Raw genomic sequence first — 27025 nt, 5'->3', positions numbered from 1 at the left:
GCACCTGGCTTTTTGGGATCTCGGGGCAGGGCGCTGTGGAGACAGAATTTCTGTCCCCATGTTGGGCCTGGGCGCAGGAGAGCGTGGTTGCTCTGCCCAGCGGGGGAGCGTCTCGCTGCCGCCGAGGAATGAAAGCAGCACAGCACGCGTGGCTGGAGCTGCTGCGGCGGGGCAAGGGGGGTCCCCCGGCGTGCCCTGTTGAGCCAGCAGTGCCGGGAAGTGAGTTTCACTGAAGCGTTTGGGATTTTTCCACCAAACTTCATCGCGGCAGGTAGCTGTGAGTGGAGGGGGAGGCGTTTGGCCCACGGCAGACCTCGGTATGGGGTGCTGGAGGAGTTCCCCGAGCCCGCTGGCAGGAAGGCTGGGAAGGAGCCAGCGTGCCCAGCTGGGCTCCTCGCCTGGCTCTGCGTGGGCTGCGCTCCCACCCAGCCTGGCCGTGTCGTCCTTGAGGCCGCATCTCAAGAGCAGTCCTGGCCCATTCGGCCTCCGGAGGCGGTGGGGGAGGGACCTGCACTCCCTCTCAAGGGCAGGCTCCATTAACCACCCCGTGACCGGCCACCCGCCTCGGGGAGGACCTCTCCAGCACAGCCTCTCTCCTCCTGTGGGAGCCCTTCGTTCTTTCCCCTTGCCTGTGGGATGGCAAGGAGCAAGGAACAGAGCTGGAGTGAAACCACTTAGAGGGCTCCTTCCCTCCTCCCATGTTTGAGGTCCCCCCGAGAGCCGTGCGGCCGCAGCAGGGTGGTGGGGCAGGCTCCGGGGGGGGGTTCCAGATGCCCCAGCATGGGCAGGAGGGTGCCAGCTGGGAGAGGCTGTCGCTGGAGCGGTGAAGGGTGTCTGTCCCGCCGCTGCGCTTGCCCAGGCAGTGTCCTGGAGGGAGCAGGAGACGGGGGGCATCCTGCTGGGGGGAGTCAAGGCACCTGGGTGTGGGCTGCAGGGCTGCTGGTGACCCCACTCTCTCTGCTCCCCTGCCCCTCACAGGCTCTAGGATGCCGGGGCCAGCCGGGCTCGGGCTGCCCACCTGATCCTCGCCGCCCCTGTCCTGCCAGCACACCATGTTGCGTTCCTGGCGCGTGAAGCTGAAGCTGCTGCTCGCCACGGTGACCCTGGCCATCCTCCTCTCCTGGCTCTACCTCTTTGTGGGCAGCCTCGAATGTGAGTGGGTCCTCCTCCTCGGGTCAAGGGACGGTCCCCAACAGAGGATGGGCAGGGGAGGCCGAGGCCTTGGGGTGGTTGCTTTGAGGCCACGCACGTCGCTGCAGGTGTATCTGAGCAATGCATTTCCAGGGGCACCCCTGGGGATCAGGGGAGCAGAGCCGTGACGTTGGCTGGGCATACACGGGGTGTGCCAGCACCTCTCAGTTGGGGCTCTGCCCCACCATCCACACCCGGTCCCTCCCGGCCGAGCTCTGCCTTGCCATGCCCGTTACATGCCCCATGTCTCCTCTGCAGATGGCCGCTTCCTCCTGCTGCCGCCTTGCCTGGGCGAGCAGCCGAGCCGGGACGTGGAGCGGGAGGCGCTGGCCTCGAGGGTGCGCAGGGTGGAGGAGGAGAACCAGCAGCTCCGCCTGCAGCTCAGCCAGGCGCAGGCGGAGGGCAGCGACGGCAGCCCGCAGTGGGGGGCCTCCGCCGAGGACAGGGACCCCCCCGGGGGCGAGAGGAGCAACCGCACGGCCTGCCCCAAGCAGCGGACGGTGCACAAGTGTGAGGTGGGTGATGGCACCGGCACGGCGGCACGACGGATCGGGGATGGCAGACGGGAGGCTGGGACCCTGGCCGAGCATGGATGTATGTGCAGGCTGCCTGGCACTGCTCACCCCGCGCTCTGTCCGTGCTGGGGCCTCATCCTGGCTCTCCGTGGTGCTCAGCGGGCCACAGCCCGTGGGTGAGGGTGCCTTGCTTCTCTGGAGAGGGAGGCCAGGCAGGAAGAGCGGCAGCCAGACTCATGGTCCCGGCTTCTGAGCCGGGGGACTCCCACCTCTTTCTGGGGCTCCTTCCCCAGGGGAAGGGCTGGGTTATGGAGTCTCTCCCCGTAGCATGGCCCCGGGGAGGGGCTGACAGGCCCCTGCGAGGGCGGGGGGTGTCCAGTCTCAAAAAGGCGCCGTTTGTCTCTGGGCAGCTCCTGCACGTTGCGATTGTGTGCGCCGGGCACAACGCGAGCCGGGATGTGGTCACCCTGGTGAAATCCATCCTCTTCCACAGGTAATGGGGAGCTGCTGTGCCGGAGGCTCGCTGGTTTGGGGTTCCCAGATGAGCTGCTGCAGGCTGCAGGAGGGGCAGTGCTGTGGGAGGGGGGCTCTAGGGCCTTTCTCTACCTGCTGTGCCACTGCTTAGAGGGCCGGAGAGGGATTTGTTTCCCCTAGATGGCTGATTTTTCTCCATCTACCCCCTTAGCTGGTGTCTGTCCCCTGGCAGGGGTGGGAGGGATGGGGACCGTGTCGTCTTCCTCCCGCTGTGGTGCTGAGTGCTGCTGCGCTTGCCCTTGGCAGGAAAAACCCCCTCCACTTTCACTTCATCACGGACTCGGTGGCCCACCAGATCCTCCAGACGCTCTTCCAGTCCTGGATGGTGCCCTCCGTCCACGTCAGCTTCTACAACGCCGATGACTTGAAGGCAGGCCCTTGCCCCACCTTTGCCCAGTCCCAATCCAGTGCTCGGAGGGCTGAGGGGAAGGGGGTTTATTAACTGTTTTCCTGCTGGTTCCTCCCTCACCTGCTCCCCTTTTTGGACTTGTTGCTGGTCCAGCTGAGAAGGGTGGCACAGGGCTGGTGCTGGAGGGGTGGGCAGGCCCCTTGGGGTAGCACTGCCTCTGCAGCGGAGCTGGGTCCCCCACTGAGCACTGAAACACTTGGGGTTCAGGTGGGGGTTCTGGTGGCTGGAGGAAGAGCCAGGGCAGGGTGAGAGCAAAGGAGATGCAGCCAGCGAGCGCCTGAAGGGCCTGGGGAGAGAGGTGTGCGGCTGCCGGTGGTGCAGCTGGAGGAGATGCTCCAGGCTCGGCTGGCTGCACAGCAATGTTGTGCCCTTCTGCTGGCCTCCTCTGCACGGGGTGCTGGGCACACACAGCCGTCCTGCCCAGGCAGGGATAGGGCATGGCCATACCTAGCCCTGAGGCCGTGTCGCCTTGCAGCCGGAGGTGTCGTGGATCCCCAACAAGCACTACTCTGGCATCTATGGGCTGATGAAGCTGACGCTTACCAAGGCACTGCCCTCCAACCTCTCCAAGGTCATCGTCTTGGACACCGACATCACCTTCGCCACCGACATCGCTGAGCTCTGGGCTGTCTTCGGGAAGTTTTCTGGTGAGGACAGGGTGCCCTGTGGGACCCACTGGGGCCCTGGCAGGACCCTGGGTGCTGGGCTCAGGGTGGCAGTCCCCGTCTGCCACAGCACCGGCACAGTGGGTTTGCTTGGCCCTCTGAACCTACAGCAAGACAGGCTGCATCCACGTCCCTCTGTTTCCTCAGACAAGCAGGTGATTGGGCTGGTAGAGAACCAAAGCGACTGGTATTTGGGCAACCTGTGGAAAAACCACAAACCGTGGCCAGCCCTGGGACGTGGCTTCAACACAGGTGAGTGTGGGCTGCTGGGGTGGGCCCTGCATCCAGCTGCGGCGGCACTTGGCACAGGAAGACCGGGGAAGGCTGAGGTGAGGCAGGGGAGTGGTGGGCGCAAGGGCTGCTACAGCGTCCCGTGATCGTGCGGGTGGGCACGGAGAAGTGGCATGTCCCAGGGGCTGAAGGCATGCGGGCTGCTGTGCTCCAGCTCTGCAGTGGCTGGGTGCTCCCTCAGTGACCCAGTGCCCTCCTCCCTGGCACCCAGGGGTGATCCTGCTCCTGCTTGACCGCCTGCGTCGCCTGGGCTGGGAGCAGATGTGGCGGCTGACGGCAGAGCGGGAGCTCATGAGCATGTTCTCCACCTCGCTGGCCGATCAGGTAGCGGTCCCTCCTCCGGGGTGATGGGCCCTGCTGCATTCCTGTAGCACTGCTGGCACGGTGGGGCCGTGCTGTCTTCCCCATCCACCTGTGCACTCGCCTTTCTCTCTCCTAGGACATCTTTAATGCGGTGATCAAGCAGGACCCGGCCCTGGTGTACCGGCTCCCCTGCTTCTGGAACGTGCAGCTCTCTGATCACACCCGTTCGGAGCAGTGCTACACCGAGGTCTCGGATCTCAAGGTGCGTGGGTTTGCTGCCTTTGAGACTGGGGAGGGCCTGAAGGACAGTGCACATGCTGGAGGTCCGTGGGTGTCAGCGTGGGGCCTGGGGAGCGCTGGGTGCTGCTGACTTCCCCGCCGCGGGGTGACACACCGCTGCCCTCAGGTGATCCACTGGAACTCGCCCAAGAAGCTGCGGGTGAAGAACAAGCACGTGGAGTTCTTCCGCAACCTCTACCTGACCTTCCTGGAGTACGACGGGAACCTGCTGCGCAGGGAGCTCTTCGGCTGTGCCAGTCTCCCCAGCCCACCCAGCGACCAGGTGAGGGCCATTGCAACTCTGCCCCCAACCCCAGAGTGTGGGGTGGGCAGAGACTCCATGCAGTCACCCCAGCTCCCGTGGGGCTCCTGCTCTCCCTCACCTTCACGGCGTTGCAGCTGCAGCAGGCACTGGAGGAGCTGGACGAGGACGATCCCTGCTACGATTTCCGCCGGCAGCACCTCACGCAGCACCGCATCCACCTGTTCTTCCTGCAGTACGAGTTCCTGGCCCTTCCCAACCCCACCGATGTCACCCTTGTGGCCCAGCTCTCCATGGACAGGTACTTGCTGGTGGGGCTGGTAGGAGGTTGGATCCCACCTCCACCCCTCTGGGGCAGCTCCCAGGGATCTCGAAACACGGGTTCCTCACCCTCACAACCAGTGCTTTGCAGTGAGGAGCAACACCCCGAGCTGGGAGCAGCAATTCCTCCCGCTCCCCCCTGAACTGGGCTCGGCTGGCACGCGGCTCACTGGCAGGCACCCAGTTCTGGGTTCGGCCAAGCTGCCATGGGACAGATCTCCTGCTCACGCAGTGCCCTCTGCTTCGCAGGTTACAGATGTTGGAGGCCATCTGCAAACACTGGGCAGGCCCCATCAGCCTGGCGCTGTACATGTCGGACGCGGAGGCTCAGCAGTTCCTGCGCTACGCCCAGGCCTCGGAAGTGCTGAGCACCCGCCGCAACGTCGCCTACCACATCGTCTACAAGGAGGGGCAGTTCTACCCCATCAACCTCCTGCGTAACGTGGCCTTGGCCAACACGCAGACGCCATACGTCTTTCTGACAGACATTGACTTCCTGCCTATGTATGGCCTCTACGATTACCTCAGGTAAGGCTTTCTCCAGCCAGCTCTTGCTCAGCCTGCCGGGCTCCCCAAGCACCAGGGTTTGCAGGAAATGCCCTGGGCAGCAGTTCTCAACACGCGGAAACTCTTTCCTTTGTGTTCAACCTTGGGTCCTGCCCCTGCTTTTGTCAGACACCCGCGGATGAGGAAGCAGCCGTGGCTGTGAGGGCTGCCCCGTTCCTCCTGCCCCTGCATGGCACCACTACAAAGTGTCTAAAGCCATTAAATACCCTTCTGGGCAGGCTGGAGGGGCTGAGGAAGGAGGTTGTGGCCATAGTTTACAGCCAGGGAGACCTCACACCCTTCCTACCACCATAGGAACTCCATCCAGCAGCTGGAGCTGCCCCAGAGGAAGGCAGCTCTCATTGTGCCGGCGTTCGAGACCCTGCACTACCGCTTGACCTTCCCCAAATCCAAAGCAGAGCTGCTCTCCATGCTGGACATGGGCTCCCTCTACACCTTCAGGTAGGGACTGGAGCTGCCCTGCTGTCCAACAGGGCTGTCACACGCAGCAGAAGCCAGTTTTGTACCCTTGGGGCTGTAGGGCAGCCAGCTCAGAGGACCCCCTGTGTCCTCTGCCTGTCTCGGGGAGCTGCCAGTTTTGCCTGGTCTCTCATTTCCATCTCTCCCCGCAGGTACCACGTGTGGCCAAAAGGCCATGCCCCAACTGACTATGCCAAGTGGCGGACGGCCACTGTGCCGTACCGCGTGGCGTGGCAGCCAGACTTCGAGCCTTACGTTGTAGTGAGGCGAGACTGCCCCAAGTACGACCAGAGGTTTGTGGGCTTCGGCTGGAACAAGGTGTCCCACATCATGGAGCTGGATGCGCAGGTGGGTGGGGGTCTGCTCCTGGCACCACAGAGGTGCTGGGTGTTGGGGGGTCTTGGCCAGGCGGTGACGTGTTGGTACCGCCAAGCCGGTGCTGACAGGAAGGGCTCCTGCTCTGCCCCCAGGAGTATGAGCTGCTGGTCCTGCCCAATGCCTTCATGATCCACATGCCCCACGCCCCCAGCTTCGACATCTCCAAGTTTCGCCTGAGCGCAGGGTACCGGGGCTGCCTCCAGACGCTGCGGGAGGAGTTCCACCAGGACCTGTCACGGCGGTACGGGGCTGCCGCGCTCAAATACCTCACCGCTGAGAGGAGCCTGTGACGCCCGGGGACAGCGGGTGCGGGGTGCTAGCAGCACGCTGGAGAGGGGAGGGTGCAGGACCTCCCTCCTGCCCTGGCCCACCGCCACAGCCTGGCCCGAGGGAACCGAGCCGGCTGCACAGCCTCTCCAGCCCAGCAAAGGGATGCCCGTAGATAGGATGGAAGATGCCAGCTGTGCAAACAGGCAGTGCCTGCAGGTCAAGCTGCTGTGGTGTGGCCAAGGGTTTTTTTCTGAGCAGCAGCTGTCCTGTGTTACAGGGGAACCTCCCCATGCCAGGGGCCTGGGGGACAGGTCTCCTCGCTCCCCTGTTTTAGCAGATGTGGATTCTCAGCCTTCCTTAGCTCGCCTCAGCCTGGGACCTGGCTCCTTGTGAAGCCTGGGAGCTGTACATTACCCTGCTCTGCCTCTGCCTTGTGGTCCCAAGTCCCAATCCTCAGCACAGCCCTCCGGGGCTTTGGTGAGTGGGAGATGAGAACGTAGAGCATCCTTTTGCATCCTTTGCGGAGCAGGCTCAGAGGAAGCCTCCCAGCACGCTGGGAGGTGGGGCTGGGGACTACCAGGAGTTGTGGAGACCTGGTTCAAGCCCGGACCAAGGCTGGGTGGTTAATGGAGTGAAATAATCGTTACTCCCCATCCATATGGATGCAGAGTCTCTAGTGGGGTTGGCCCAGTGCTGGTGTTGTGGGAGTCACCCAGAGCAGGATGGGCTGTCTGCCTTCCCCAGCAGTGAGCGCCCAGGACGGGCCTGCGCTTCCCGGCTGGAAGCAGCCGTGCCGCTGTCGGGCCCTGTCCTGGGTCTGGCAGTGCCCCGCAGGGCAGGGCTGCGAACCACGCCTGGCAGCCATTGCGATGGGCAAAACTGCAGCTTCGTGGGCCAGCACATGCTCGGAGAAATTCCTGGCAGGGGACCACCCTGCTCCTTCCCAGCTCTTGGCAGCGCAGACATTGCCATTGACAATCAGGGATGTGGTTGACACTGGACAAGACCGTAGCTGAGCACTGTGGCGGGATCCCTGTGCCGGGAGCAGCTTGGCCAGGCACTGTTCCACCGCTATCACACACTGGAGCACAGAGGATGCATTGCTTTCCTCACGCTATTTAAATTATTTAATACTTCTCTCATACGAATTAAATGATTAGGGTGTCTTGGTTTTTTTTTTTTTAATCCTTTCTTCCTCCTGGATGATTTTGCCGGTGGCCCTGGAGGCTCTCCAGGCCAGTAGCTGCTGCAGTCTCCGCTGTTCCCTCCTTAGCATTACTCTGGGCTGCAAGAGCCAGCTCTGTGCAGGTGTAGGATTTCCGTCCACGGTGGGAGCAGCGAGGAGGAGCCATACAAAGCACGGGGTATGGAAAGGGCACAAGCGCCTCTTGCTTATTCTCTCTTTTTAATTTAATTTTTAAATTAAAGCTTTTTTTATTCTTTTTCACATCCTTGTTAGAATTGCCTGGTTATTAATTTTTTTTCTGCTGCGAGCCTGCACATGTGCCCTGGAGCGAGAGGAGAGCAACGCAGGGGTAGCCTGAGCCTTGGCTCGGGGGGAAAAAAAAAAAAAAAAGTGTCGCTGGGCTTGCTCTGCTTGATGCGTTTCAAACCTTTGCCCTTTCTGGCTGGCACAGTGGGAGGGTTGGGGAGCAGGGAGCAACAGCAGGCAAAAGAAATGCCCGTGTCACCAAGCGGCAGGCGAGCCGGTCCCCTGCCAGCTCTGACACAGCTGGCAGTCACTGACCGCGGTGGGATCGAGTCCGCTGGTTCCCGGGGCTGCCGCAGGGCTGGCAGCACAGCCTGCACAGCCAGCGCCCTTTAAATGGAGCCTGGGGCTTCATGGCTTAGGCATGCAGCCTGTTTAATCACACCCAAGTAGAAGAGATGTGGTTTCTTCTTCTGGCGGTGCTGCGGCTCGTTCCCCAAGACGATTGTGTCAAGCTGGCCGCTGTGCCGTGACCCGCAGGATCTTCCCCGCGCCCGAGGACGGGTGCCCAGCTCTGGCCACAGCACAGGCAGCAGGACCGACCAGGGCTCCCTGGCTGAATGGCCTTGGCTTTCCAAGACTGTTGGGAATAAAAGCTGGCTCTTAGGCCATAGGAGCCGCCAGCCTTGCAGCTGCAGGGCGGGAGGATGGGGGTGGTCCGCCAGGAGCAAGTTGTTGAGGCTTTATTTGGGAAAGGGCTGGAAAGACACTGCTCATCCCTGTGAAGCCTGGTGCAGCTCCACCCGACCAGTCCCTAGCAGACAGCTTTGGTTTAATACAGCCAAATCTCACCGATACCACTCTGCTTCTGCACTAGGCGACAACACAGGTTTAGATCAGAGCTGGACAGTAGGTTAGCCTGGAGAGACACAGTGGTGGAGCAGTGCCAGGATGGAGCAGGCCTCTTTTTGGGCGTTTTTTTGATGGATAGATGGCTACAAAAATGCTGGCTCTGCAGTTTTTTTGCAAGGTGTACTGATGTGCCTAGAGCAGGAGGCCTGCATGCCATCATTTTCAGCTAATCCTGCCCAGCCTAGCCAGTCCTTAGCCCAAAATATGCCTCCAAGGGTTTAGGTACCTGGACTAAACCCAGCTCGGTTTTGGTCTCCATGTGCCCTCTGCCGGGCGGCATCAGCTGGAGGCAACCATCGAGTCAGAGCCTGCGGAAATTTTCTTAACCAAGCACAGCCCCTTTTAGAGCTAAAATTCATTTCTACTAATGCAGCACCCTTCTCCCTGCCACGAAAGCAAGCCTCCAGCCGGAGCGCGCCGCAGCCATCGTGCAGAGCCACGCTCAGAACCACCCCCCGGGGCTGGGGACTTTCTGTGGGCACCGCGCCATCCCCCGTGCCTGTGGGACCCACTGTCCCCGCCTTGTACATACAGCTAAGCAGACAAGAGATTTTATTGTGTTTTATTTAGTAAAATGTTAAAATAAATAAATACAAATTGATCAGATGCTCTGTACCCCCTCCCCCACCCCCCGCCTTTAATTTGCTAAAATCTAAACACATTTGTACCAAAACTGAAACCACAAGGGACTTGAAGGCAGCAAAGAGACTGCAGATCACTATGAGCATCAGGCTAAAAAAAATAGAGATATTTAAAAAACCCAAACCAGCTCATGAGTCGGTGTTCTCATGATGTGATTCTGTGACAACAGAGCGGTACCGGTCAGAAAGGGCATTTTACACCACGGCCTGCAAGGACAGGAGATTGGCGGGGAGAGGGGCAGCACAGGTGTGCCGGCTCACGGAGGGCAGAGCCATGGCTTTGCCGTGCGGAAACACAGCCGGGAGAGAAGGTGCCACCATCCCCTGGCAGCGCCAGACCCGTGGCCGTGGGGGGCTGTTCTGCCAAAACTGGGGGCCGTTCACCAAAAGCACCTGGAGAAAGTTGGGGAGGCTGGGGAGGGACCGGGGCTCAGACACGGCACCTTTCAGCATCAGCTCCTGGTCCGACCCCAAGCCAGGACGCCCGCTTTACAGCTTGGTCTCGGGTAAAACTCTGAGGGTGTGGGGGGACAGGACGAAGCATGGCACATAGGCGGGGTGGCGGCATCAACAGGTCTACTGAGACGGTGCCAGCACGATCACAGGAACGTGAAGCTGTGATCGAGGCCTGAATATTTTCTCTATACAAGCAGAGCTGCCTTCATAACCCACCCACCTGCCCTCAGCTGCGGATGACACGGTGGGTGTTTGCAGATTAGAGCCAGTCAGCCCCCAAAAGATGAAGTACCGCATGGGAAGCCACCCCACCACCGCACCAGGCCCTCCCCAGGCAAGCTGCAGCTCACCACCACTTCTCCACACCACGGGCTCCACTGCTGTTAACGCTGCAAAGTTGTTTCTGTCCTCTGCAGGAGCCTGAGCAGGTTGGCACTAAGCTGTCGTCTTCCCGGTTACCTTGCTTAATCTTTGCTTAATGTGGTTTGCAACAGCACCCCCCGTGCTTTGCTTCTGTGGGAAGATGAGAGGCGGCCAAGGCGCCTCTGCCAGTGTAAGAGGGTGCTTGGGGGGGCCCTGCAGCTGTAAGTGGAGTGAAGCAGCCCGTGGGGCACAGCCGCCCATCGGCTCTGGTTGCGTGGGGCTGCCGGGAAGCTGGCCCAGCCTCAGGGGCTTATGCAGTAGCAAAAACCCTCCTTAAGGAGGGTCTTGGCTGCCTGTGACATATGGCATCAGGAACGACTCAGAGACAACGTACCTTCTGGAAGGGAGAGCTGACGGGTAAGACGCTACTCCTGGTTCCAGAGTCAATCACTGTTTTGATGCCAGTGATAATTAAAGAAACGTATGAGACTATGATTAGAAATTACACATTAGTCCAGAACAAGCAGAAACACACAGCCTCCTGCTGCACCCAGCACGGAACGCGACTGTACCTCTTCTTTCAACAGTGCCTGCTCCCAGTGCCTGCAGCCCACGAAAAACAGCTCTTGCGGTGTCAGAGCTGCCGGTACCTGCTTTATGGAGGGGAATGCGAGGCACAGAGGGATTCTTCCTTTCTCTTTTAAATAAGTGCCCTCCCCCCCTCAATTCTGGCATGCCCTGTCTGACAGATCTGGATAGTGAGCAAGGGGAGCCCCCTGCCCTTGCTTGCACAGGCACAGCATCTTCCCAGCGCTGCTGCTGCGGTATCAACCCTCAGCTCTGGGGATCCAGAATCAAGGGCGGCCACTGAACACAGCCTCCAGAGCTGGCCCCTGCCAGTGCTGGACCTGCATAAGCCACTGCCTCCCTTCCCCACCTGAGCTACACCCCCAAGGCCATTCTGGTTGCTCACTAAGAAAAGTGCTTTCTTGAAGCTCAGAGCCAACAATACTTCTTTTCCAACAACACAGATAAAAGAAGGCAGGCAACAAAAGGGCAGGAATTGGTCGAGGTCTACATTTTCCAGTGTAAATTTAGGAAAACAAAAAAAGATGCAAATTCCCCAGGTGGTGAAAAGTTGCCTGAGCGCCAGCAGACTGATGCTGCTCACCGCTCGCTCCTTTCTGCTGCTGCCTTTCCATGCCACCTCTCCACCCAGGACAGACAGAGCCAAGCTTACAAGGCTTTTGAGTTCCCCAGGCACTCCTGATAGTAAACATGCTCTTAAGTACTTCTTCCTTCCTTGATGGGGACTGGGCTGAGTTTCTCTGAAGCATTTGACACCTGCTTGGATACTACAGAGTGAAAAAGAACAGACACAGAGAGCTTACTACCCTGCTAACACACTATAGCCGGGACGGCCATTCTGCCAGGAAAGTGCCCCATGGGCTGCTGCTTAATGTAGCCTTGATGGAGACCCTCAGCATGGCTCTGCACGCTCACTTCTTAAGGGCTGCGTTAAAACTTACCACACGCCCCCACCTAGCTGCTCCGGTGAACTGCCTTTTGACGCACATCCCTAAATAAGCCAGATCCTAAGAAAACAGGGAAGCATTGCTGCACAGAGGGGTTTTGGCACAGAACTGCCAGACGTGATAGCCCAGAGAACAGGAACCTTGCACAGCCGAGAAGTACCTGACTCACAGGTCCTGCCTGGCATCATCTCCTCCACTCGCTTGGGACCCAGGACCTCTGGACGCTGCCACTGGTTTCAACTGGGCTGATCGTGACACTCGAACTAGGAAGGTGCAACCACATGGCTGAGCTGAACCTTTGGCTAGTCCTGGAAATACTTCTAGCCAGGGAAATTCTTAATTAATTCAGGCCAGATTAGAGCAGGTTCTGGCTGCCCCAAGGTCTGCTTGATCTGCCTTGTCCCACATTGTAGCACAGAACTCAAACAAGGCTCTGGTCAGGATGGGATGACTCTTGCAGCACAAGCAGAGCTAGGGATGACTTAGTGCCCACTTCCTTCCCCATCTGCAGCTGAGCAGCTCTTTTCTCCCACCACACTTGGTCCTTTTGGAACACAGATCAACCCAAGTCAGAAATTGAGGTAGGATAAAGAGCCTTTTTGTTCTAGTCTTTCCATTGTACTTTCAAGCTCTGTAACTGCACGGATACCCATCTACTCACAACAGAGCCCTATTTCACTCCTGGATTTTTCCTACCCTCACTTTCCCTCCTTCTCATCTCTTTCCGTTTCTTCTTTCTGCTCTGCTTTACCCCATGGAATCTTTCTTTCTTTGGCTCCTCCTGCTTCCCTTCTTCTCTTCCGCTGTCACCAGCCCTGTATCCCTTCTCACAGCCCTTGCTTCTCGAAAGAGGCTTCTGTCCTTTCCTTTGTCCCTGCAGCACCCACCTCTGGCCAAGGGAGATGAGAAGCCCTGGCCCGACTGTTCTCATGTCACAGGCTCCAGCGCAGCACAATGGTTTTCACAGCACCAACGCTCTTGGCGAGCCTGTTTTCCATTCACTACTCGGGTAGTTTAGTAATACTGACAGGGGATACAGACAGACCCTCACACAGGTAAGGTCTTGGTTTTCTGAAACAAGCCCACATCTTAAATTAACCTCTAGGAGAGGTGTTTGTCTTTTCATGGGTCTATAATTACCAAGCTTACCAGTGCATGGTATAAATAAATTTCTTTATTGGCAAGTTTCAACTATGTGCTCAGCCTATACAAGACACAATGATGCAGAAAGTTCTTGTCCCAGATAAAAGACAAACATGGGGGAAATGGGAGCTAAAGGTAAAGGATAGAGAGTCATATTTTTCAAGTATTACATTCCATTCTGTAGGTGTTACAAACAGGACTGAGGCTTAAAGAAGGATCTGAGTAAGACAGCAATAACCTGGAGACAAGATGTCTGCAGCTCTTGTGTTCTCCTAATCCCACCTGATTTTTAGGGCATTCCCTGGTCCAGGTCTGACCACTGAAAACAAGGATCCAACAGCGTGTTGCTGCGAGGCTGGCTCGCGTGCCCTCAGAACCAGTACCTAGCTGGCTGTTCTTCAGAGACCTTTTGCCTTCCGAATGCCAGAAACTACAGAATCCACATAGTGCTCGGGAATGGCCTTTGCTGAGGTAGTTTGTTGGCCAGGCAAGCCTAAGTGCCAAATGAATTAGCTGCACGACAAAACATCTTCCTCTTTCTCCAGGTTCCTGACTCTTCTGAAGAGTTTCTACATACTTGTCAGAAAACTATCTGCAGTAACCCAGCAAGGCTGAACTTGCCCTGGATCTTCAGAATCCCAAAGGAGGACAAGTGGAGGTGAAGAAGGGTCAAAACAGTTCTGAAAAGACCAACAAATTCTGCCCGCAGGGGCGTGGTCCACAAGGAAGTGTAGTATCAGTATTTCAGTGGTTATCTGAGCAGCTCACTGGGAGAGGCCCTCAGTAGAAGACTGAATTTTGGTTTGACATCTGAATATATTTTAAAAACGTTTCATTAAAAAACATGTATTCATCATTAGTGGTTCAGAAGCAAAGAGGGCAGGGTGCAACCCAGCTGGGAAAAAAAGAAAGAGAAACATGTGCGCTGCAAATTCACAAATATTTTCTACCGTATCCACGTGGGAAGGAAATTTCAGAGTTTACTCCCTGTATTGTGGGCTGCCACAGCTTGTGGGGCTAAGAGGGAGATTTCACTCTGGGTCCTCCCGAATGCTGATTATGCTGCTTTTCAGGGCTGTCTCTGCAACAGTACAGGGAAGATGATGATTTGAAGCTACGGAGGTCAGAATTAGGGTTCACATTTCTAGACAGCTGTAATACAGATTTGCTTTCTTAAGCCTGGTCAGCTAGGAAGGACAAAATACAATATCATTTTTTCTACCGACAACAAAACCAACAGGTCTGCCCATAAAATTATCACCTCTTTAATTTCTAGGTGAGCAGCTTTTAATTCATATCCCCACCGACAGAAACCTGCTTGCAACAAAGAACAAAGTCTTTGTTTTGCTCATGCAAACCATTAGTTCATCCTACCAACATGGTAACTAACTCCTGGCTAATGATGTCCTTGAACAATCATCCATGCTATTCACCCTACCTGCCATCATTCCTACTGCGTTTTGTACAGCACTAAAACCACTGCTGGCTCTAAACAAAGATAATGAGAATACTAATGATAATAATAATTCTAGCCAGGTCACACGGCTCACTTTCCCACTCTGACCACAACACATCTTTCCAGCTGTTTAAAGAACAGATTGCAAGAAGGGGAAAAAACTACTTCTGCAGCGCTTACTCTATTTCTGAGCAAAGAAGCAGGGTGACTTCTTAAAAGCCCTTAGCACTGGGCTGAGAGCCAGGACCATCTCTGATATAAGCTTCCTCTGTGGTCTCATCTCCTCCTTTATAACAGAGATTTAAAAGCCACTTACTTCCCACCAATGACAAGCAATGACATAAGAATTAGTTAATATCTTGATGGTGGCTTGGAAATACAAAACGCCAGTCCTTATGACAGCTTCCCAAAGAGCAGAAGTTTTCATACAAATATCTCAAATATTACATAAGGAAAAAACAGCCCAATCCAAACCCAGAAGACAAGCTTGAGCTTTAAGCTGTCAGAGTTTAAATTTCTCCCCTGATTGGAACCTCTTAGAGCAGCTAGAAAAAAAACATTTTCCTCTGTATTTAGCAAATGCCAATTCCCCTTCCACCCTATTGTTGCTAATTGTGCAGAGATAACCCCAATTTACTTGTGTCTGTGTGGTAGCATTACTGCCGGTGTCAGTGCAGCCCTGGGAATGCTCCTTGCCTATTGACTGATACAGCTGCAGAGCCAGGAGGGAAAGCATCCAAACAGGATCAGCGAGAGAGAAAACTACCTAGCAGCATCAAAAAGTCTAAGTTAAGATCATTTTTCTGCCAGGTAATCATTAACTAAAGGCATCCTTTTCCAGTCTGGAACACAAATGCTGTAACAAAAAGGACATGAAAGTCTATACTTATCTACTTGGATTCTGGAGACAAGCAGATGCCTCAGAAAAGCAGTAATAGCTGTTTTAACATCTCCTGGCTGGTTAACTGTGCTCAAATTTAAATACGGCTACCAGTGAATTTCACTTCCATCCCCTCCTGAATTGGCAAAGAAAACAGAAGGACTATTGAGTCTTCAGGCATAGCTTGCTACCCCCAAATAGTGCAGTGCTTCCAAGAGAGCTCAGAAGATAACAGCAGAAATAAGAACATGAGAACCATGAAGACTCAGCACACCTACCTCTAGAGACTGTCTCTTACCAGGAACCTACTCGATGCTTCAGAAGATGATGTTATGAATTACCCAAGTGGCCAACTAGAGAACAACCTGGCCAAAAACGCAGTTTCTCTCGAGTATCTAGGCATTAGCTGCTGGCTCATATTCTAAGGAAAGAAGGCTCGTGTTCAGTTTGTTTTTTCTCTTCATCCCTTGAAATACATAGTCCTTTGTTTAAATGCTATGGGTTGCTGGCCCAGTGCTGCCCTATGACAAAGACCCCACTGGTAACTGGGTTGATGCAAGGACATTTTTAGTTTGATCAGTTTTGACATCGTCTGCCCGGTTGTCTCCCTGCCACTTGTGCTAACTTATTCTTCCAGCTCTGCTAGTTCCAGAACATAACTCAAAACATCAAAAGACAGAGTCGAGGTTATTACAGGTTCAGCTGAGAAGTGCACGTCAGAGTCACTTTCCCAACTACAGACAAATGTGAGAACTCGGGATATCAGTTCTGAGCTCAGAGCTGAAAATAGTGCACACTCCTACAGAAGCAATAAAAGTCCTTAAAGGACAGAAGGGCAACCTAAAGGAGAGGGAAGAAAACAGCTCCAAGAATCCCGCAGAAGCATGCTTGGCTGTGGCAGCAAAGAGACTCTCTCAGGCTATGTAGTGTCTGGAGTATTCACTACTTCTTGCTCAGAAATGCATCCTTGAAATCCAAAGCTTTTCTATCTTCCACTAGAAACAGCTGAGCAGGTCTGCCTCGCCACCCAACGCACGCTTTCAAGGGCACCGCACCAGGGACTCTGCCTCACATTGTGTGTGTAGTGGCTCTACTCTGCTCCCGCTGGAAGTAAAGGGAGTTTTCCAGTACTTCCAGTGAAAACAGGGTTTGCCCAAACATTTATATGCAGTAGCGAAACCAGGCAGCTCTGGGACACAACCCTAAGTGACCACAATCAGCACTCTAAACTGAGACAGACCCCACAATAATAGCAAAGCTTGCTTTGTGCTTCCTATCAAGAGTGGAAAGATTATACATACGAGATGAATTTCTTAAACAAGAGGATATAACAGAAGGCGATTTCAGTCCAACCAACTCACTGTCTTTCATCCTCAAGCTCTTATCAGTCCGTATCACAAAACTATAAAAGCCTTAAACAAACATGCTGCCAATTGCTTTTCTCTGGGTTACAAACACATGAAAGAATGGGGGAGATATGGTAACAGCAGAGACAAGCCTGGCAGATCCTCCAGGTAGGGCGAGATCCAGCACTGTAGGATTTGATTCTCTTTAGAGTTTAGCCAGTAGCATGTACGGTATAATCTATGCAAACTGTCCCACTGGATTTTAGAACACAAACACAGCAGAATGTCATCATAAATAAGCAAAGTCTGTGTTAAAAAATTCTAAGTACACAGCATTTTCTCCAGTTCTGACACCTTTTTAATAGAAATCACTTGTTTAGGAAACAAATAGCACTTTTGTATTTTTTTTTTTTTACAATGTTTCTTACCTTGATCTTATTTTAAGTAACACTAGGAAGACCTCAATATCTTTTATTTTCCTTTTTAATTTAAAAAAGTTGGTTTTTTTTCCCCCAGATACAAAGATTTTGCCCTTGCATAAAAAAACAGTGCCCAAAACGATGACACAAGGACTCACAAAGACTCACTGTATCTCACTGACACTATTACTTCTAATCTATACCATGCAAGGTCCCATCTACCTCTTTAATTAGACTGTCAGCCTGAAAAACAGCTTTTCTATTCCTTATTTAGTTCTTGTTACCAAAAGAAGAGAAAGGAAGTGAAAGAAAAGGACATTTCTCTGTTCAGTTCACACATCTGGGTCATGTGCTACTTTGTTCAGGATATCTTTGTTGTTTATAAATATAGAAAAGGGTTGGAATCTCATTTTCAAGTAATCGATGCACATTTTCTCTTGGGACACCTCCGTCCAATGCTCCAAGCTGACCCTGGATTCTGGCCCTCTATTTTCCCATTCCCAACATAGGCTTTCTGGATGAGTGTGAGGACCCAAACCAATTCTGCAAAGCATGTCTGTTGTTTAATGTGAAGAAATAGGATTAACCCAAAGCTGTTGGGACAGTAGATCCTCAGCCTGTACATGTGCTGGTTACTCAGTGAAAAGTCCATCTCCTTTCCTTTTGTACATCTCCTGTCTAAACAATAGTAAATACTGCTTATTTGATAGACTTGTCCCTTCTGGGCACTGGGATTTGATAATTTATATTTCTGGTTTTTTGGTTTAATAGTACTGAGAGTTTAGAAACAGGAAAAGCCCACAGGCTCTTTGGACTTTTGTTTTTCCCTAGCTAAACAAACTGTTCTGCAAATAAGGATTTGAAACCTGCTCTCCTCCCCCATCCCTGCTCCTCACCCCAAACAAAAATAAAACAAACCTATAGTGGCTGTGGAGGCTGCTGCAGGCACACACTGGTGTAAAATATAGAGAGAGTAAATATATTATTTCACTTGGCATGGTGCTGGCAAAGAACCCCCAGCTGGCACTATTCATGTAACATGATCCAAACTTTGCATGTACACACAGAATAAGAAGGATCGATTGGCAAACTCCGGTGCCGCCTGGCACAAGCATCTTCACGCTCTCTCTGGAACCAAAGAACTAAAGAATTCTGCACTTTCCAGAAGAAATCCGGTTTTGCTTTACTAGAGTTTTATTATTTTGCTCTTCCTCCTCGCCGCCGCCACCTCCCTTGGCTCCTTCTTAACTTCACTGTGTTATTTAGTCTCATCGCCCTTGTTACAGTTCACCATGCAGCTCTGGGAAGGGGAGGGGGCTAAGGTGGAGGTGGCAGCATTAGTATTGTTAGTGGAGTCCATGCCATTGGAGATGGCTACTGAATTGACCTCAGAGTTTATGGGTTTTGAAAGGTCGATGCCTTGGATGAGGCGGATCAGCTGTTTTACCTTCTCCAAGGAGCTGTGCATCTCCTTCTGTTTTGCAAGGATGGTATTCTTCATTTCCATGCATTTCTGCAGCAAAACAGAAAAGCAGTAATAAGTTCAAGCTTATGAATGAAAGAAGGTAAGAGAAGGAATATGATGTTCACAGATCTAAATGTAAGTGTGCAGAAAAGATTGCCACTACAATTTCACTTTCCCAGCCTAGAAGAAAAAGAGTCTCAGGGCTGTGTTCACAGGAGAGTTCGTATTTGCAGGCTGAGAAATTAAATTTCCAGTATGGAGCTGTCACCTGGTATGGCCCTCTTTCATCCCAAGGTGTTTTGCAAATTCACACAGACAGCTCCATCCTTTTGTGTTCCTTTTGAAGGGAAACTTCCAAGTATATGTTCTTATTATTTTTCTATTAGTATTGCATTGCTGAAATTTCTTTAGCTCAGATCTGCAAACTCAGGCATCCCACTGCAGCTGACTGCTGACAGTGTGTGTGCATGCCGCTAATGGGATACAGGCTTTGCTTTCACATACATTTTAGCAGGAACATCACTTCCTCCTCTCAATAAATAAAGGGGCACTTGAAAAGAAAACCAAGCCCTTCTTCATTTGAAAATCTTATTTTGTGGCCACTTCTTTCTCTAAGCGGTAGGAACCTAGCTAGCTCATCAGTTAAGAGTCAGAGTAAGACAACTTTAAAAAAAGCCCACAAATGATGTTTCAAGGGTGAAAAACTGCTTTTATCTATATTTGAAACTCTCGAAAGGAGGAGATGGTAGCTATGTCTGTAACGTTCAGGTTCTTACATGAAGATGGCAACCTTTCTACATTTTTTAAACCTTTTATCCATGCTGATCTCCAGACACTGTTGGTTTCAGCTTTACTATTTTCACATGCAGCTCGTGGCATCATAAAAACACCACAAAATTTAGACCTAATGTGTCTTTTTTGGACAGTTCCAATGAAAGTATAAACAATTACTTGATCATAGAAAATAAACCATTTTCCTTACCTACTGCCAATCCCTCATGTTAAGGGCTTGCATCTGCCTGGGTACATCACTGAGAAACAGTGTTAGCGCTCTAGTGCTGCTCAGGTTATGCCCAGCTACTGCTAACCAGAAGATGACAGCCTCCAGAATTGCTAACCAGCACCTCTCAGCACTTGCTTGCTCACAATTGTTTTATTTGTATCATCAGCATTGAGGGGTCTTTAAACATGGGACACTTACTTTTGTTCTAATAGGTAAAGACAGGCAGACTGGAAAGTGCATCTGTATTTAAAAAGTCTGTACTTATGTATCCAGCCTTACAGATGCTGCCCCATAAGAGATTTCAGTATTTTTCATCCTGTGATACTGACTAGGGCTACGTAAGTGAGGGGCTCAAACCTTACACTGGCAACTCAAGAGCCTGATTTGCATATTAAGGCGAGAAGAGAGAGCAAATTAATATGTATGCTCCAATTACTATGATAAACTAAGGTGGAAACTACAGCTTCTGGTTAGAAGTATGGCATAGCCTAATTAATATTATGCAGAGGCATGCGCAGTGTCCAGCTGCCGACTGCCAAGGCAACATGTCAAGAGCCCGAGAGCCAGGCTTGAGTAAATGGTCACTTTTGTATTAGGAAGGTCTGGAAAGTACACCAAGACTGTAACTCTTTATTACACAGCGGCCCAACAATTCATATTTAAGTGAGGCAATGGAGAATTTGGCTTAATCTACTGCCCACAGACAATAATGCTCTGGGTCATGTTTGTCACCTGCTGATATTATAGGTCCCCACACATCTAGAATATACGGTCAGCATGGATCATGTATAAGTGACTCAATCTAAGTATATGTTGCCTGTATTTCATTCCTGCTCCCCAAAGTCCTAAAAAGCAAAGGAAAGTGCTCACTCAGTTCTCAGCAAATCCAGTGGAAGACAGGTCTAGTACATGGAGTCACTCTATAGTTTTCTCCTGCATTCTGGCACCAGAACACAGGTGCAGAGCTATTTGGGAGGGCAATACTCACTGTTATAGAATTGCTGAGCTGTTTGACCTTCTGCTCTAGTTGTTCTCTTTCCTGTTTTAAATCTGAACTCCATTTAAGTAGTTTCTGTTTTTCCTCTTCTTTTGCTACAAAACAGAATATTAATCAGAATGTTTAAAATGTTGCTGTTACAACAGCGGACAGAGGCTCTAAACTGGTTCACATAAAGAGGGCAATTGTGTTGAAAGTCAATTCAACAACTCGTGCACTATATCACACCCAAAATTTCACCTACATACACAAGCATCACAGAAGGCTTAACAAATATTTAGACTGCTATTTTCACTTCACTACTGATTAAGGTTCCTCCTCTTTAATTTCCTTTTCTAAAGGAGGTACCGTTCTATCCCATTCCTGAAATAACGTCTTTCATTATTAAAAGTGAAATGAAAGTGTTCCCCATTTTCCTACCTGCTTTATATGCAATATATGAATGAACAATTGCTAAAGTTCCCGGCCATGGGATTGCTTCTTCCTTCTTTAGCATCTGAAAGAAAAGCATTTAGAGATTTAGCTGGTACACAATCTACCTCTAGGAAAGCAAAAAGGAGAGAGAAGAAGAGGGAAAGACTGAGAATTTTCTTTTACTGCTATCATTAGTCTCAACCCTGTTAACATGAAGTTTTGCAGACCTGTTCTGAGATTTAACAGAGGGAATTATTCACAACTGTATGGTGGCTCCCACAACGCAGGCCTGTTTCTTACAAATGTCAGCATTTTCTCAAATTCCCTCCATAGCCACAAATAAACTCTACTAATGAAACTGAACAACTTAAAAGAGAAATGGAAGGATAATATATCTGAACTCAAACTTGCCAGAAGACATAACATTATTTCATGGTTCAGACAAATTGCTGATCTTAGTTGTTCTGGGAGAAAACTTTTCACGGCACAGAGCAGTCTCCACACCATATATTCAGACATCACACTTCCTGACTAATAAAACATGAAACCGTCCTACCTCCCCTTCTTATCAGAATCATCTTAATAGAGCTGTCAAACCCTCTTTGTAAGGGTAAGCACCATTTATGTCTTTCAGATCCTTCCTGCATATTCCTTCCTAACAAACTTTTATTTTGAGAGGAAAGACATGTATTGTGTCTTTTTAATAAGTGAATCAGAGGGGTGTCTCAGGAGATAGAGGACTCGGTCACTTTACAGTGAAATAACTCAGATTTTTCTCCCCCTAATTTTGTGGGAAATTATCACATAAGTATGAAGAGGAGGAATAAGGTGACAGTAGGCAAGAGCATCTGTAGGGAAGCGGTAACGCTCCCTCCTCGCTTGCAACTACTGACCAAGTCATTTGAGTTTTGCATTTTCATGCTTCTGAACAGCATATTCTGAACAGGCTGTTTTCTTACGTTACCATCTGGCTAACCGAAGGTCACGTGGGTGACCAAGCAATATGCTAAATCAGACAGAATGCTAACAGCTTCAGGCTGCTGATTATCAGCAATCCTTTGCAACTTCTGGAGTTCCATGTAAGGGTTAAGAATATAATAGTTCGCTTCTTTGTCTTGTAATCTCAATGCAATTATAAACAAAATATTAACATATCATCTGTTAACTTCAATTGTGTACTTTCAGAAAGGGATGTGGAAGGAAGAAGAACCAAACTGTTCGCCCACCCTTGTTATACTGATGCTGGATTATATTATTATGATTATTATGATTCACAGATCACTGAAGACAACCTCTCTGATATTTGATTTATATAAGTAAATAGGGGCTTATATTTGCTTTATCTATTGAGGTAGGCTTGTGCAAATGTTTTATTTATTTGTCCAGAAGAATATACTAAGAACTTCTGAAGAAACAATGAGCTTAAGATGAATAAGAAAATTTCTATGGGTCATCGAGAACCTTTCCCAAAAGTTTGTGTGCTTTGGCCCAGAAAAAGAGTAAAAACAAGGGTAACAAATAAGGACCCCAAATCTGGGAGCAAGACTTAACAGTTTTGTATTTGCACGCATCCCAACAGAGGTAATTCGATCAAATTCACACAAGCCTTATTACAGATCAAATAGATTTTTTCAGTGTCAGACTGTCTTGATCTAAGTAAGCCAAGTGATCTGGTTATTTTCTTTAATGTGGAAAAATCTTTATAGTGCATTGTGTATAACTCTCCCTGTCTGTCAAACAATACCTGGTCTTGACATTTGGGACAGATCCACATGCCCTTGGGAATGGTTTTCAGAGGCGGGTCCAGACAGTCCAGGTGATAAACACGTGAACATGTGTCACACATCAGCAACTGCCCGCTTTTTCTGCAAACACTGCAAAAATCCTCATGGATATCGCCCTATAAAATTGAGGGGAAGGGGTGTGGGTGAGAGAAAGAGAGAGAGAGAGAAGGCAAAAAGTGAACTTTGACCTTTGACATCTACATCCTAGTTGAATGCAAAGTTTACAGCACAAACTATGTCTAAGGGAATTCCAAACGGTCAAACCCTTTTTAGGATGTGAAACAAGAAAACCAGGCAGGATGTCAGAAACACTGACATCTGTCCTCCCAAACACTCCCTCTGTCCTCCCAAGGCAAAATGTTACAGCAAACACTTATTACCATAGCTTCTCTTAACAACTGCTACCCCACAGCCTGTCTTCTTTAAGAGTGCCCCTTCACCCTGCCTTTTTTTGCCTGAAGTGATGAGCTACCCACTTTCTTAACCCTTCTCATTTCTGGATGTAAGCACAAGTCCACTTCAGGAATGCTGATGAGGCTGTCTCTTGCCAGTAATAGTATGTAAGAAACCCCAATTGAGTGACTTAAAAAACATTGTCAAATATTTAGGTCACCTTTAAAAATGAAACTGGAAGGAAAAGGTGTTGTGCTTGTAAATGAAAAAGAACAGAATTAATTATGTTCTGAGACACTTCTTTTTACTTCACTTAGGTTACCTCAAATTGCACCAAAAAACCTGTGACTCAAAACTTTCTCAAAACTATAGAGCGCGGTTTATGTTTCATCACTAACACAGGATGAGGAGCCAGCATGAGGGAATACCAAGAAAGATTTTCTAACTAAGGGTTTTTTTAAAGAAAGAACTGAAAACATTACTGGCAGTGTCTCTTAAAAAAACCTAGGTTTGGTTACTACTGCATCACCATCAGAGAGAATTTTTTCCTACAGCCATTAACTTCCCAGAAAGGTAGGTCTGATTTTTGTCACTTTTTCTTCTCTCTCTCTCCTCCTGTTACTCCCATCTCATGCTTGGGGTGATGGTGGTGTTTCTGTTTGGTTTTCTTTGGGTTTTGGATATTTGAACAAAGAGGCATGAAAGAAAGATGGCTCAGCATCCACAGAGGAGGAGAGGGGCACGGCAGCCCTCGCCTCTCACCGCCTGTGGACTGTCCTGGCAACTCCACATATTCAAGGCCCTGCATGGAGTCTGAAATACACACTTCTCACCAACTTCAGTCAAAGTTCACACACACCAGATGTGCAAGATCACGGTGTTACGTGTTGAGTCAAACTGCACATACACGCTCCCCCGTATGAAATATCAATGCGTGCAATGTTTCATTTTGACCCATACAGTCTTTTCACGTGCGTAAATGAGTTCTATCAATTTGGGGGGGATAGCAGACTTGGCCGTGCACTTACACATTAAGTTGCCAGGCAAGAAAAATGACACTAATCTCTACTATGGATAAAATATTAAACATACTAGAAGAATGACACACGAGCAATCTGCTCACGTTTCTACTTCCCGTCTCTATTGCTGATGAGGCCTTTCTTCAAGGGAAGCCTATTCTTAATTCCCAAGGTTAGCACTGATGTCATGTTTTGTAAAGGATCAATCTTTAGTGAATTTTCAGTGCCATGTTTTGGTTCTGTAACTCCCAGGGATCACTGAAAGCTGGGTTATGGTATTATTTCATCCTTTAACACCAAAATGTTCCTCAGTGTTAAATGAAGAATTAAATGAGTGACATTTCATGCCTCTTGTGAAGTCATCTGTGTAACCAGGCTGGGAAGAACTTCTTTTCCTCTATCATGCATTCTGTGAGTACAAGGAAAAGAAGGCAGGCAGGAGATGTCATGTAAGCTAAAATAAAATCCTTTGCAACCTAAGGAAAAATTTAAGAGGAAAATTCTCACATTTTAGAAGAAAATTCTCATTCTAGAGAATTATATGTGTTAAGATGCTTTGGTTGCCACAAGCTACATGATAGCACTTAGTAACTGGCTCAGGTGCAAAATTATTGGCATGCTGAAAACCAAACCTGGTTTGTCTAATGCCCTGCAGAAAGAGACCTACACAAGAGACACATGCAGTTGCTTCTTGAGGGGGAGACAGAAATTTAGACCCAGAACCTTCTAAACTCAACTGAATGCTGCAAAACCTGAAGTGACACAGCTGGTCAGTGTGCAGTGCAGCTGAACGCATCGAGATGACAACACACATGCATAGAATCCAGAGTCCTATTTTTGGTAATGCAAAATTCAGGGCATTTCCTCAGAATTAATAACCGGCCTTACCAAAATCCCAGCCACTGTTTGATTCTAGAGAAATGCCCAGGTTTTATTGACAGTTAATAAATATATGCATAAAGGGGGGCTGGATTTGATGTTGTGACATGCACCCCACTCAGCTTCTGGACCAGCTCTGTGAAGGCTATAGGCAGCCAACTTAGGCTAGAGCAGAGCTCACTGAGGCTGCTCTAACACATGCTACAGGCTGAAGAGACTGAAGAATAATTTCAGAATAGACCATAAAAGGTGATTTAATGTCGCTTTTTGCTCTACTTCCTCTGCACCAAGAAACCAGGAAAATACATGAAGGCTTTTTGGACAGCTAACAGTTTTCTTTATTTTTGTAAAGTGTCTAGAGCAATAAGGCCTGGCTTTAGGCAACAGAACTGAATAATACAGTATCAAATCAGAAGTATATGTAGTTTGTGTGTTTGAATATGTAATGTCTGTACTTATATGTACATTTCACTGGAACAACATGGGAAAACTAAATATTCTGCAACAGGAATTGTTCATGACCATATAAATAAAGATTATCATAACGTATGATGTAAGTGAACTAAGTTATCAGAAGCAATAATAATTCTGGCATTTCCTAACTTTCATGGGCTTGACTTTGCAATCGGAATGTTCTCTAATGCTCCTTTCAATTGAAACATTGTTTTCATTTAAAAAGTTTACTAATAAAAAGGCATTTTGTGACCACAGACTTGACCATCACTAGAACAGAGAATTTTGCACTATTCTTACTGCTGAGTAATTGACTGTCAAAGGCAACTGCTATCTTCCAGGCGAATACGCCACTACTGTGTGAGGGAGAATCACACATAACTAAGTGGTTCAGCCAATTGCCAAATAGAAAAAAAAAAAAAAAGAGAAAAAAAAGAAGCTTTGCTCAATCCTGTCTAGTGCATTACTTCCTTCCTTTTCCCATGTTCTATTCCTACCTTCTACCCTTCCGTCCTTATCACCAATCCCATCTCAAATTCCTGCTTCATCCTCCCTTCAAACTTCATCCCTGTCATTCAGAGAATGACAATTCAGGAGAAAGGCAAGAAGGTCGTTCTGGGCCATGGTGCCTGGTGCCAAGCACTTGACCTGATTTGTAATTTTCATAGGTTGGCTAAAGACAAAGACTACTCAAGCGCTAAATATCAAATTTCCATTCTAAAGCCTATAGGAATTAGACCTTCTCAGCAAATTAATGCAAATATACTTTAAAGATGGGCAAAACTGCAGTTTTCTTATACATCTGTCTGAGGAACTGCTCAATTGTTTTAACTGAGACTTCTGAAATAGCCTTTTACTTAGGCATGCACTTGTCGTGTTTTCATTTTTAAGTCCCCAAAAGCTGGAGGCTGTAACTACTGACATAATTTTCTGTCCTATCTAGAATAAAGAGATCTTTCTATATTCACATCATCTGCTAATAGCACAGACCCTCTTCAACATGACATGGACTGGCCTCACTGCCAAAAGAAGTGATTTTGCCTTCTCTATATGCCCAGACACTCAATTCTGTCCCCTGCATGAGGCTAGCACAAGAACATGTGTGTCTATAAAATTAACTGGATTAGGGCATGATCTTGGCTAAGACTAATGATTTTTAGCTATACCAGTTCCCTTATGCAGGTCACAATGTGGCCTCAGATGTATCTGTGCTGGAACAACATAGGAAGTTATTTAAGGGATGAGAAAAAACTGCTGGTGACAGGCAGGACAGTTCTCAGTGGCAGCACCAGTCATAAACTGTAGCATGAGCATTTCAGTGTATACTGTATTCTACATCTAATTAAGCTGCAAGCTCCTTAAATACGAAAGACCCAATTCTGCTCTTTGTCTTCATCTCCAGCACGACTTGTACTGTTAGTGTTTAAATATATAGTACTTTTCCAGCATTATATAGCACTTTTCCAGCCAAGGATGCTAAAGGTTTTTACAAGTATTGCTAAGTCTCAAAACTCGGATAGGAAAAGGAAGCACCATGCCAAATGCATAAATGGGGGAAAACGAATCACAAAAACGGGATGTGACTGCACAAGCT

General features: G+C 49.7%; 2 protein-coding genes across 9 annotated transcripts in view; one reads left to right on the top strand and one right to left on the bottom strand.

The window, feature by feature from the left end:
* Window positions 1-1052: 1052 nt before the first annotated feature.
* Window positions 1053-6464, top strand: LARGE2 (LARGE xylosyl- and glucuronyltransferase 2). Of its 2 annotated transcripts, none has more exons than XM_075712718.1 (14): window positions 1053-1152; window positions 1450-1706; window positions 2117-2199; window positions 2487-2610; window positions 3125-3296; window positions 3462-3566; window positions 3817-3929; window positions 4045-4170; window positions 4315-4470; window positions 4587-4750; window positions 5020-5298; window positions 5632-5778; window positions 5949-6144; window positions 6267-6464. In XM_075712718.1, exons 1-14 carry the CDS (start codon window positions 1053-1055, stop codon window positions 6462-6464), a joined length of 2220 nt encoding a protein of 739 aa, XP_075568833.1. The 2 variants fall into 2 exon arrangements, with proteins under 2 accessions (XP_075568833.1, XP_075568832.1); XM_075712717.1 differs by having other exon boundaries at window positions 2096-2199.
* An 11771-nt stretch (window positions 6465-18235) lies between these two features.
* PHF21A (PHD finger protein 21A) overlaps window positions 18236-27025 on the bottom strand; it is a 94345-nt gene continuing 85555 nt past the window's right edge. For 6 of the 7 annotated variants that reach the window (XM_075712478.1, XM_075712483.1, XM_075712479.1 and 3 more), the window contains 4 exons: window positions 22648-22803; window positions 20910-20985; window positions 20481-20584; window positions 18236-18537 (listed from right to left, as the gene is read on the bottom strand). In XM_075712478.1, coding sequence (XP_075568593.1) covers window positions 18283-18537; window positions 20481-20584; window positions 20910-20985; window positions 22648-22803 — 591 coding nt within the window. In that variant the 3' untranslated portion in view covers window positions 18236-18282. The remainder of the gene's footprint in view (window positions 18538-20480; window positions 20585-20909; window positions 20986-22647; window positions 22804-27025) is intronic. The other variant, XM_075712482.1, reaches the window with a different exon arrangement.

This window comes from Pelecanus crispus, chromosome 6 (assembly GCF_030463565.1).
Source record: "Pelecanus crispus isolate bPelCri1 chromosome 6, bPelCri1.pri, whole genome shotgun sequence".
Taxonomy (NCBI): Eukaryota; Metazoa; Chordata; class Aves; order Pelecaniformes; family Pelecanidae; genus Pelecanus; species Pelecanus crispus.
Note: the sequence above shows the minus strand (reverse complement) of the source record. Positions and strands in the feature narration are given on the sequence as shown.

Coding starts and splice junctions, on each gene's coding strand:
- LARGE2 (XM_075712717.1), top strand. CDS start 1,053: ATGTTGCGTTCCTGGCGCGTGAAGCTGAAGCTGCTGCTCGCCACGGTG. Junction 4,471..4,586: donor CCAGCCCACCCAGCGACCAG/GTGAGGGCCATT, acceptor ACGGCGTTGCAG/CTGCAGCAGGCACTGGAGGA. Junction 6,145..6,266: donor TCATGGAGCTGGATGCGCAG/GTGGGTGGGGGT, acceptor CTCTGCCCCCAG/GAGTATGAGCTGCTGGTCCT.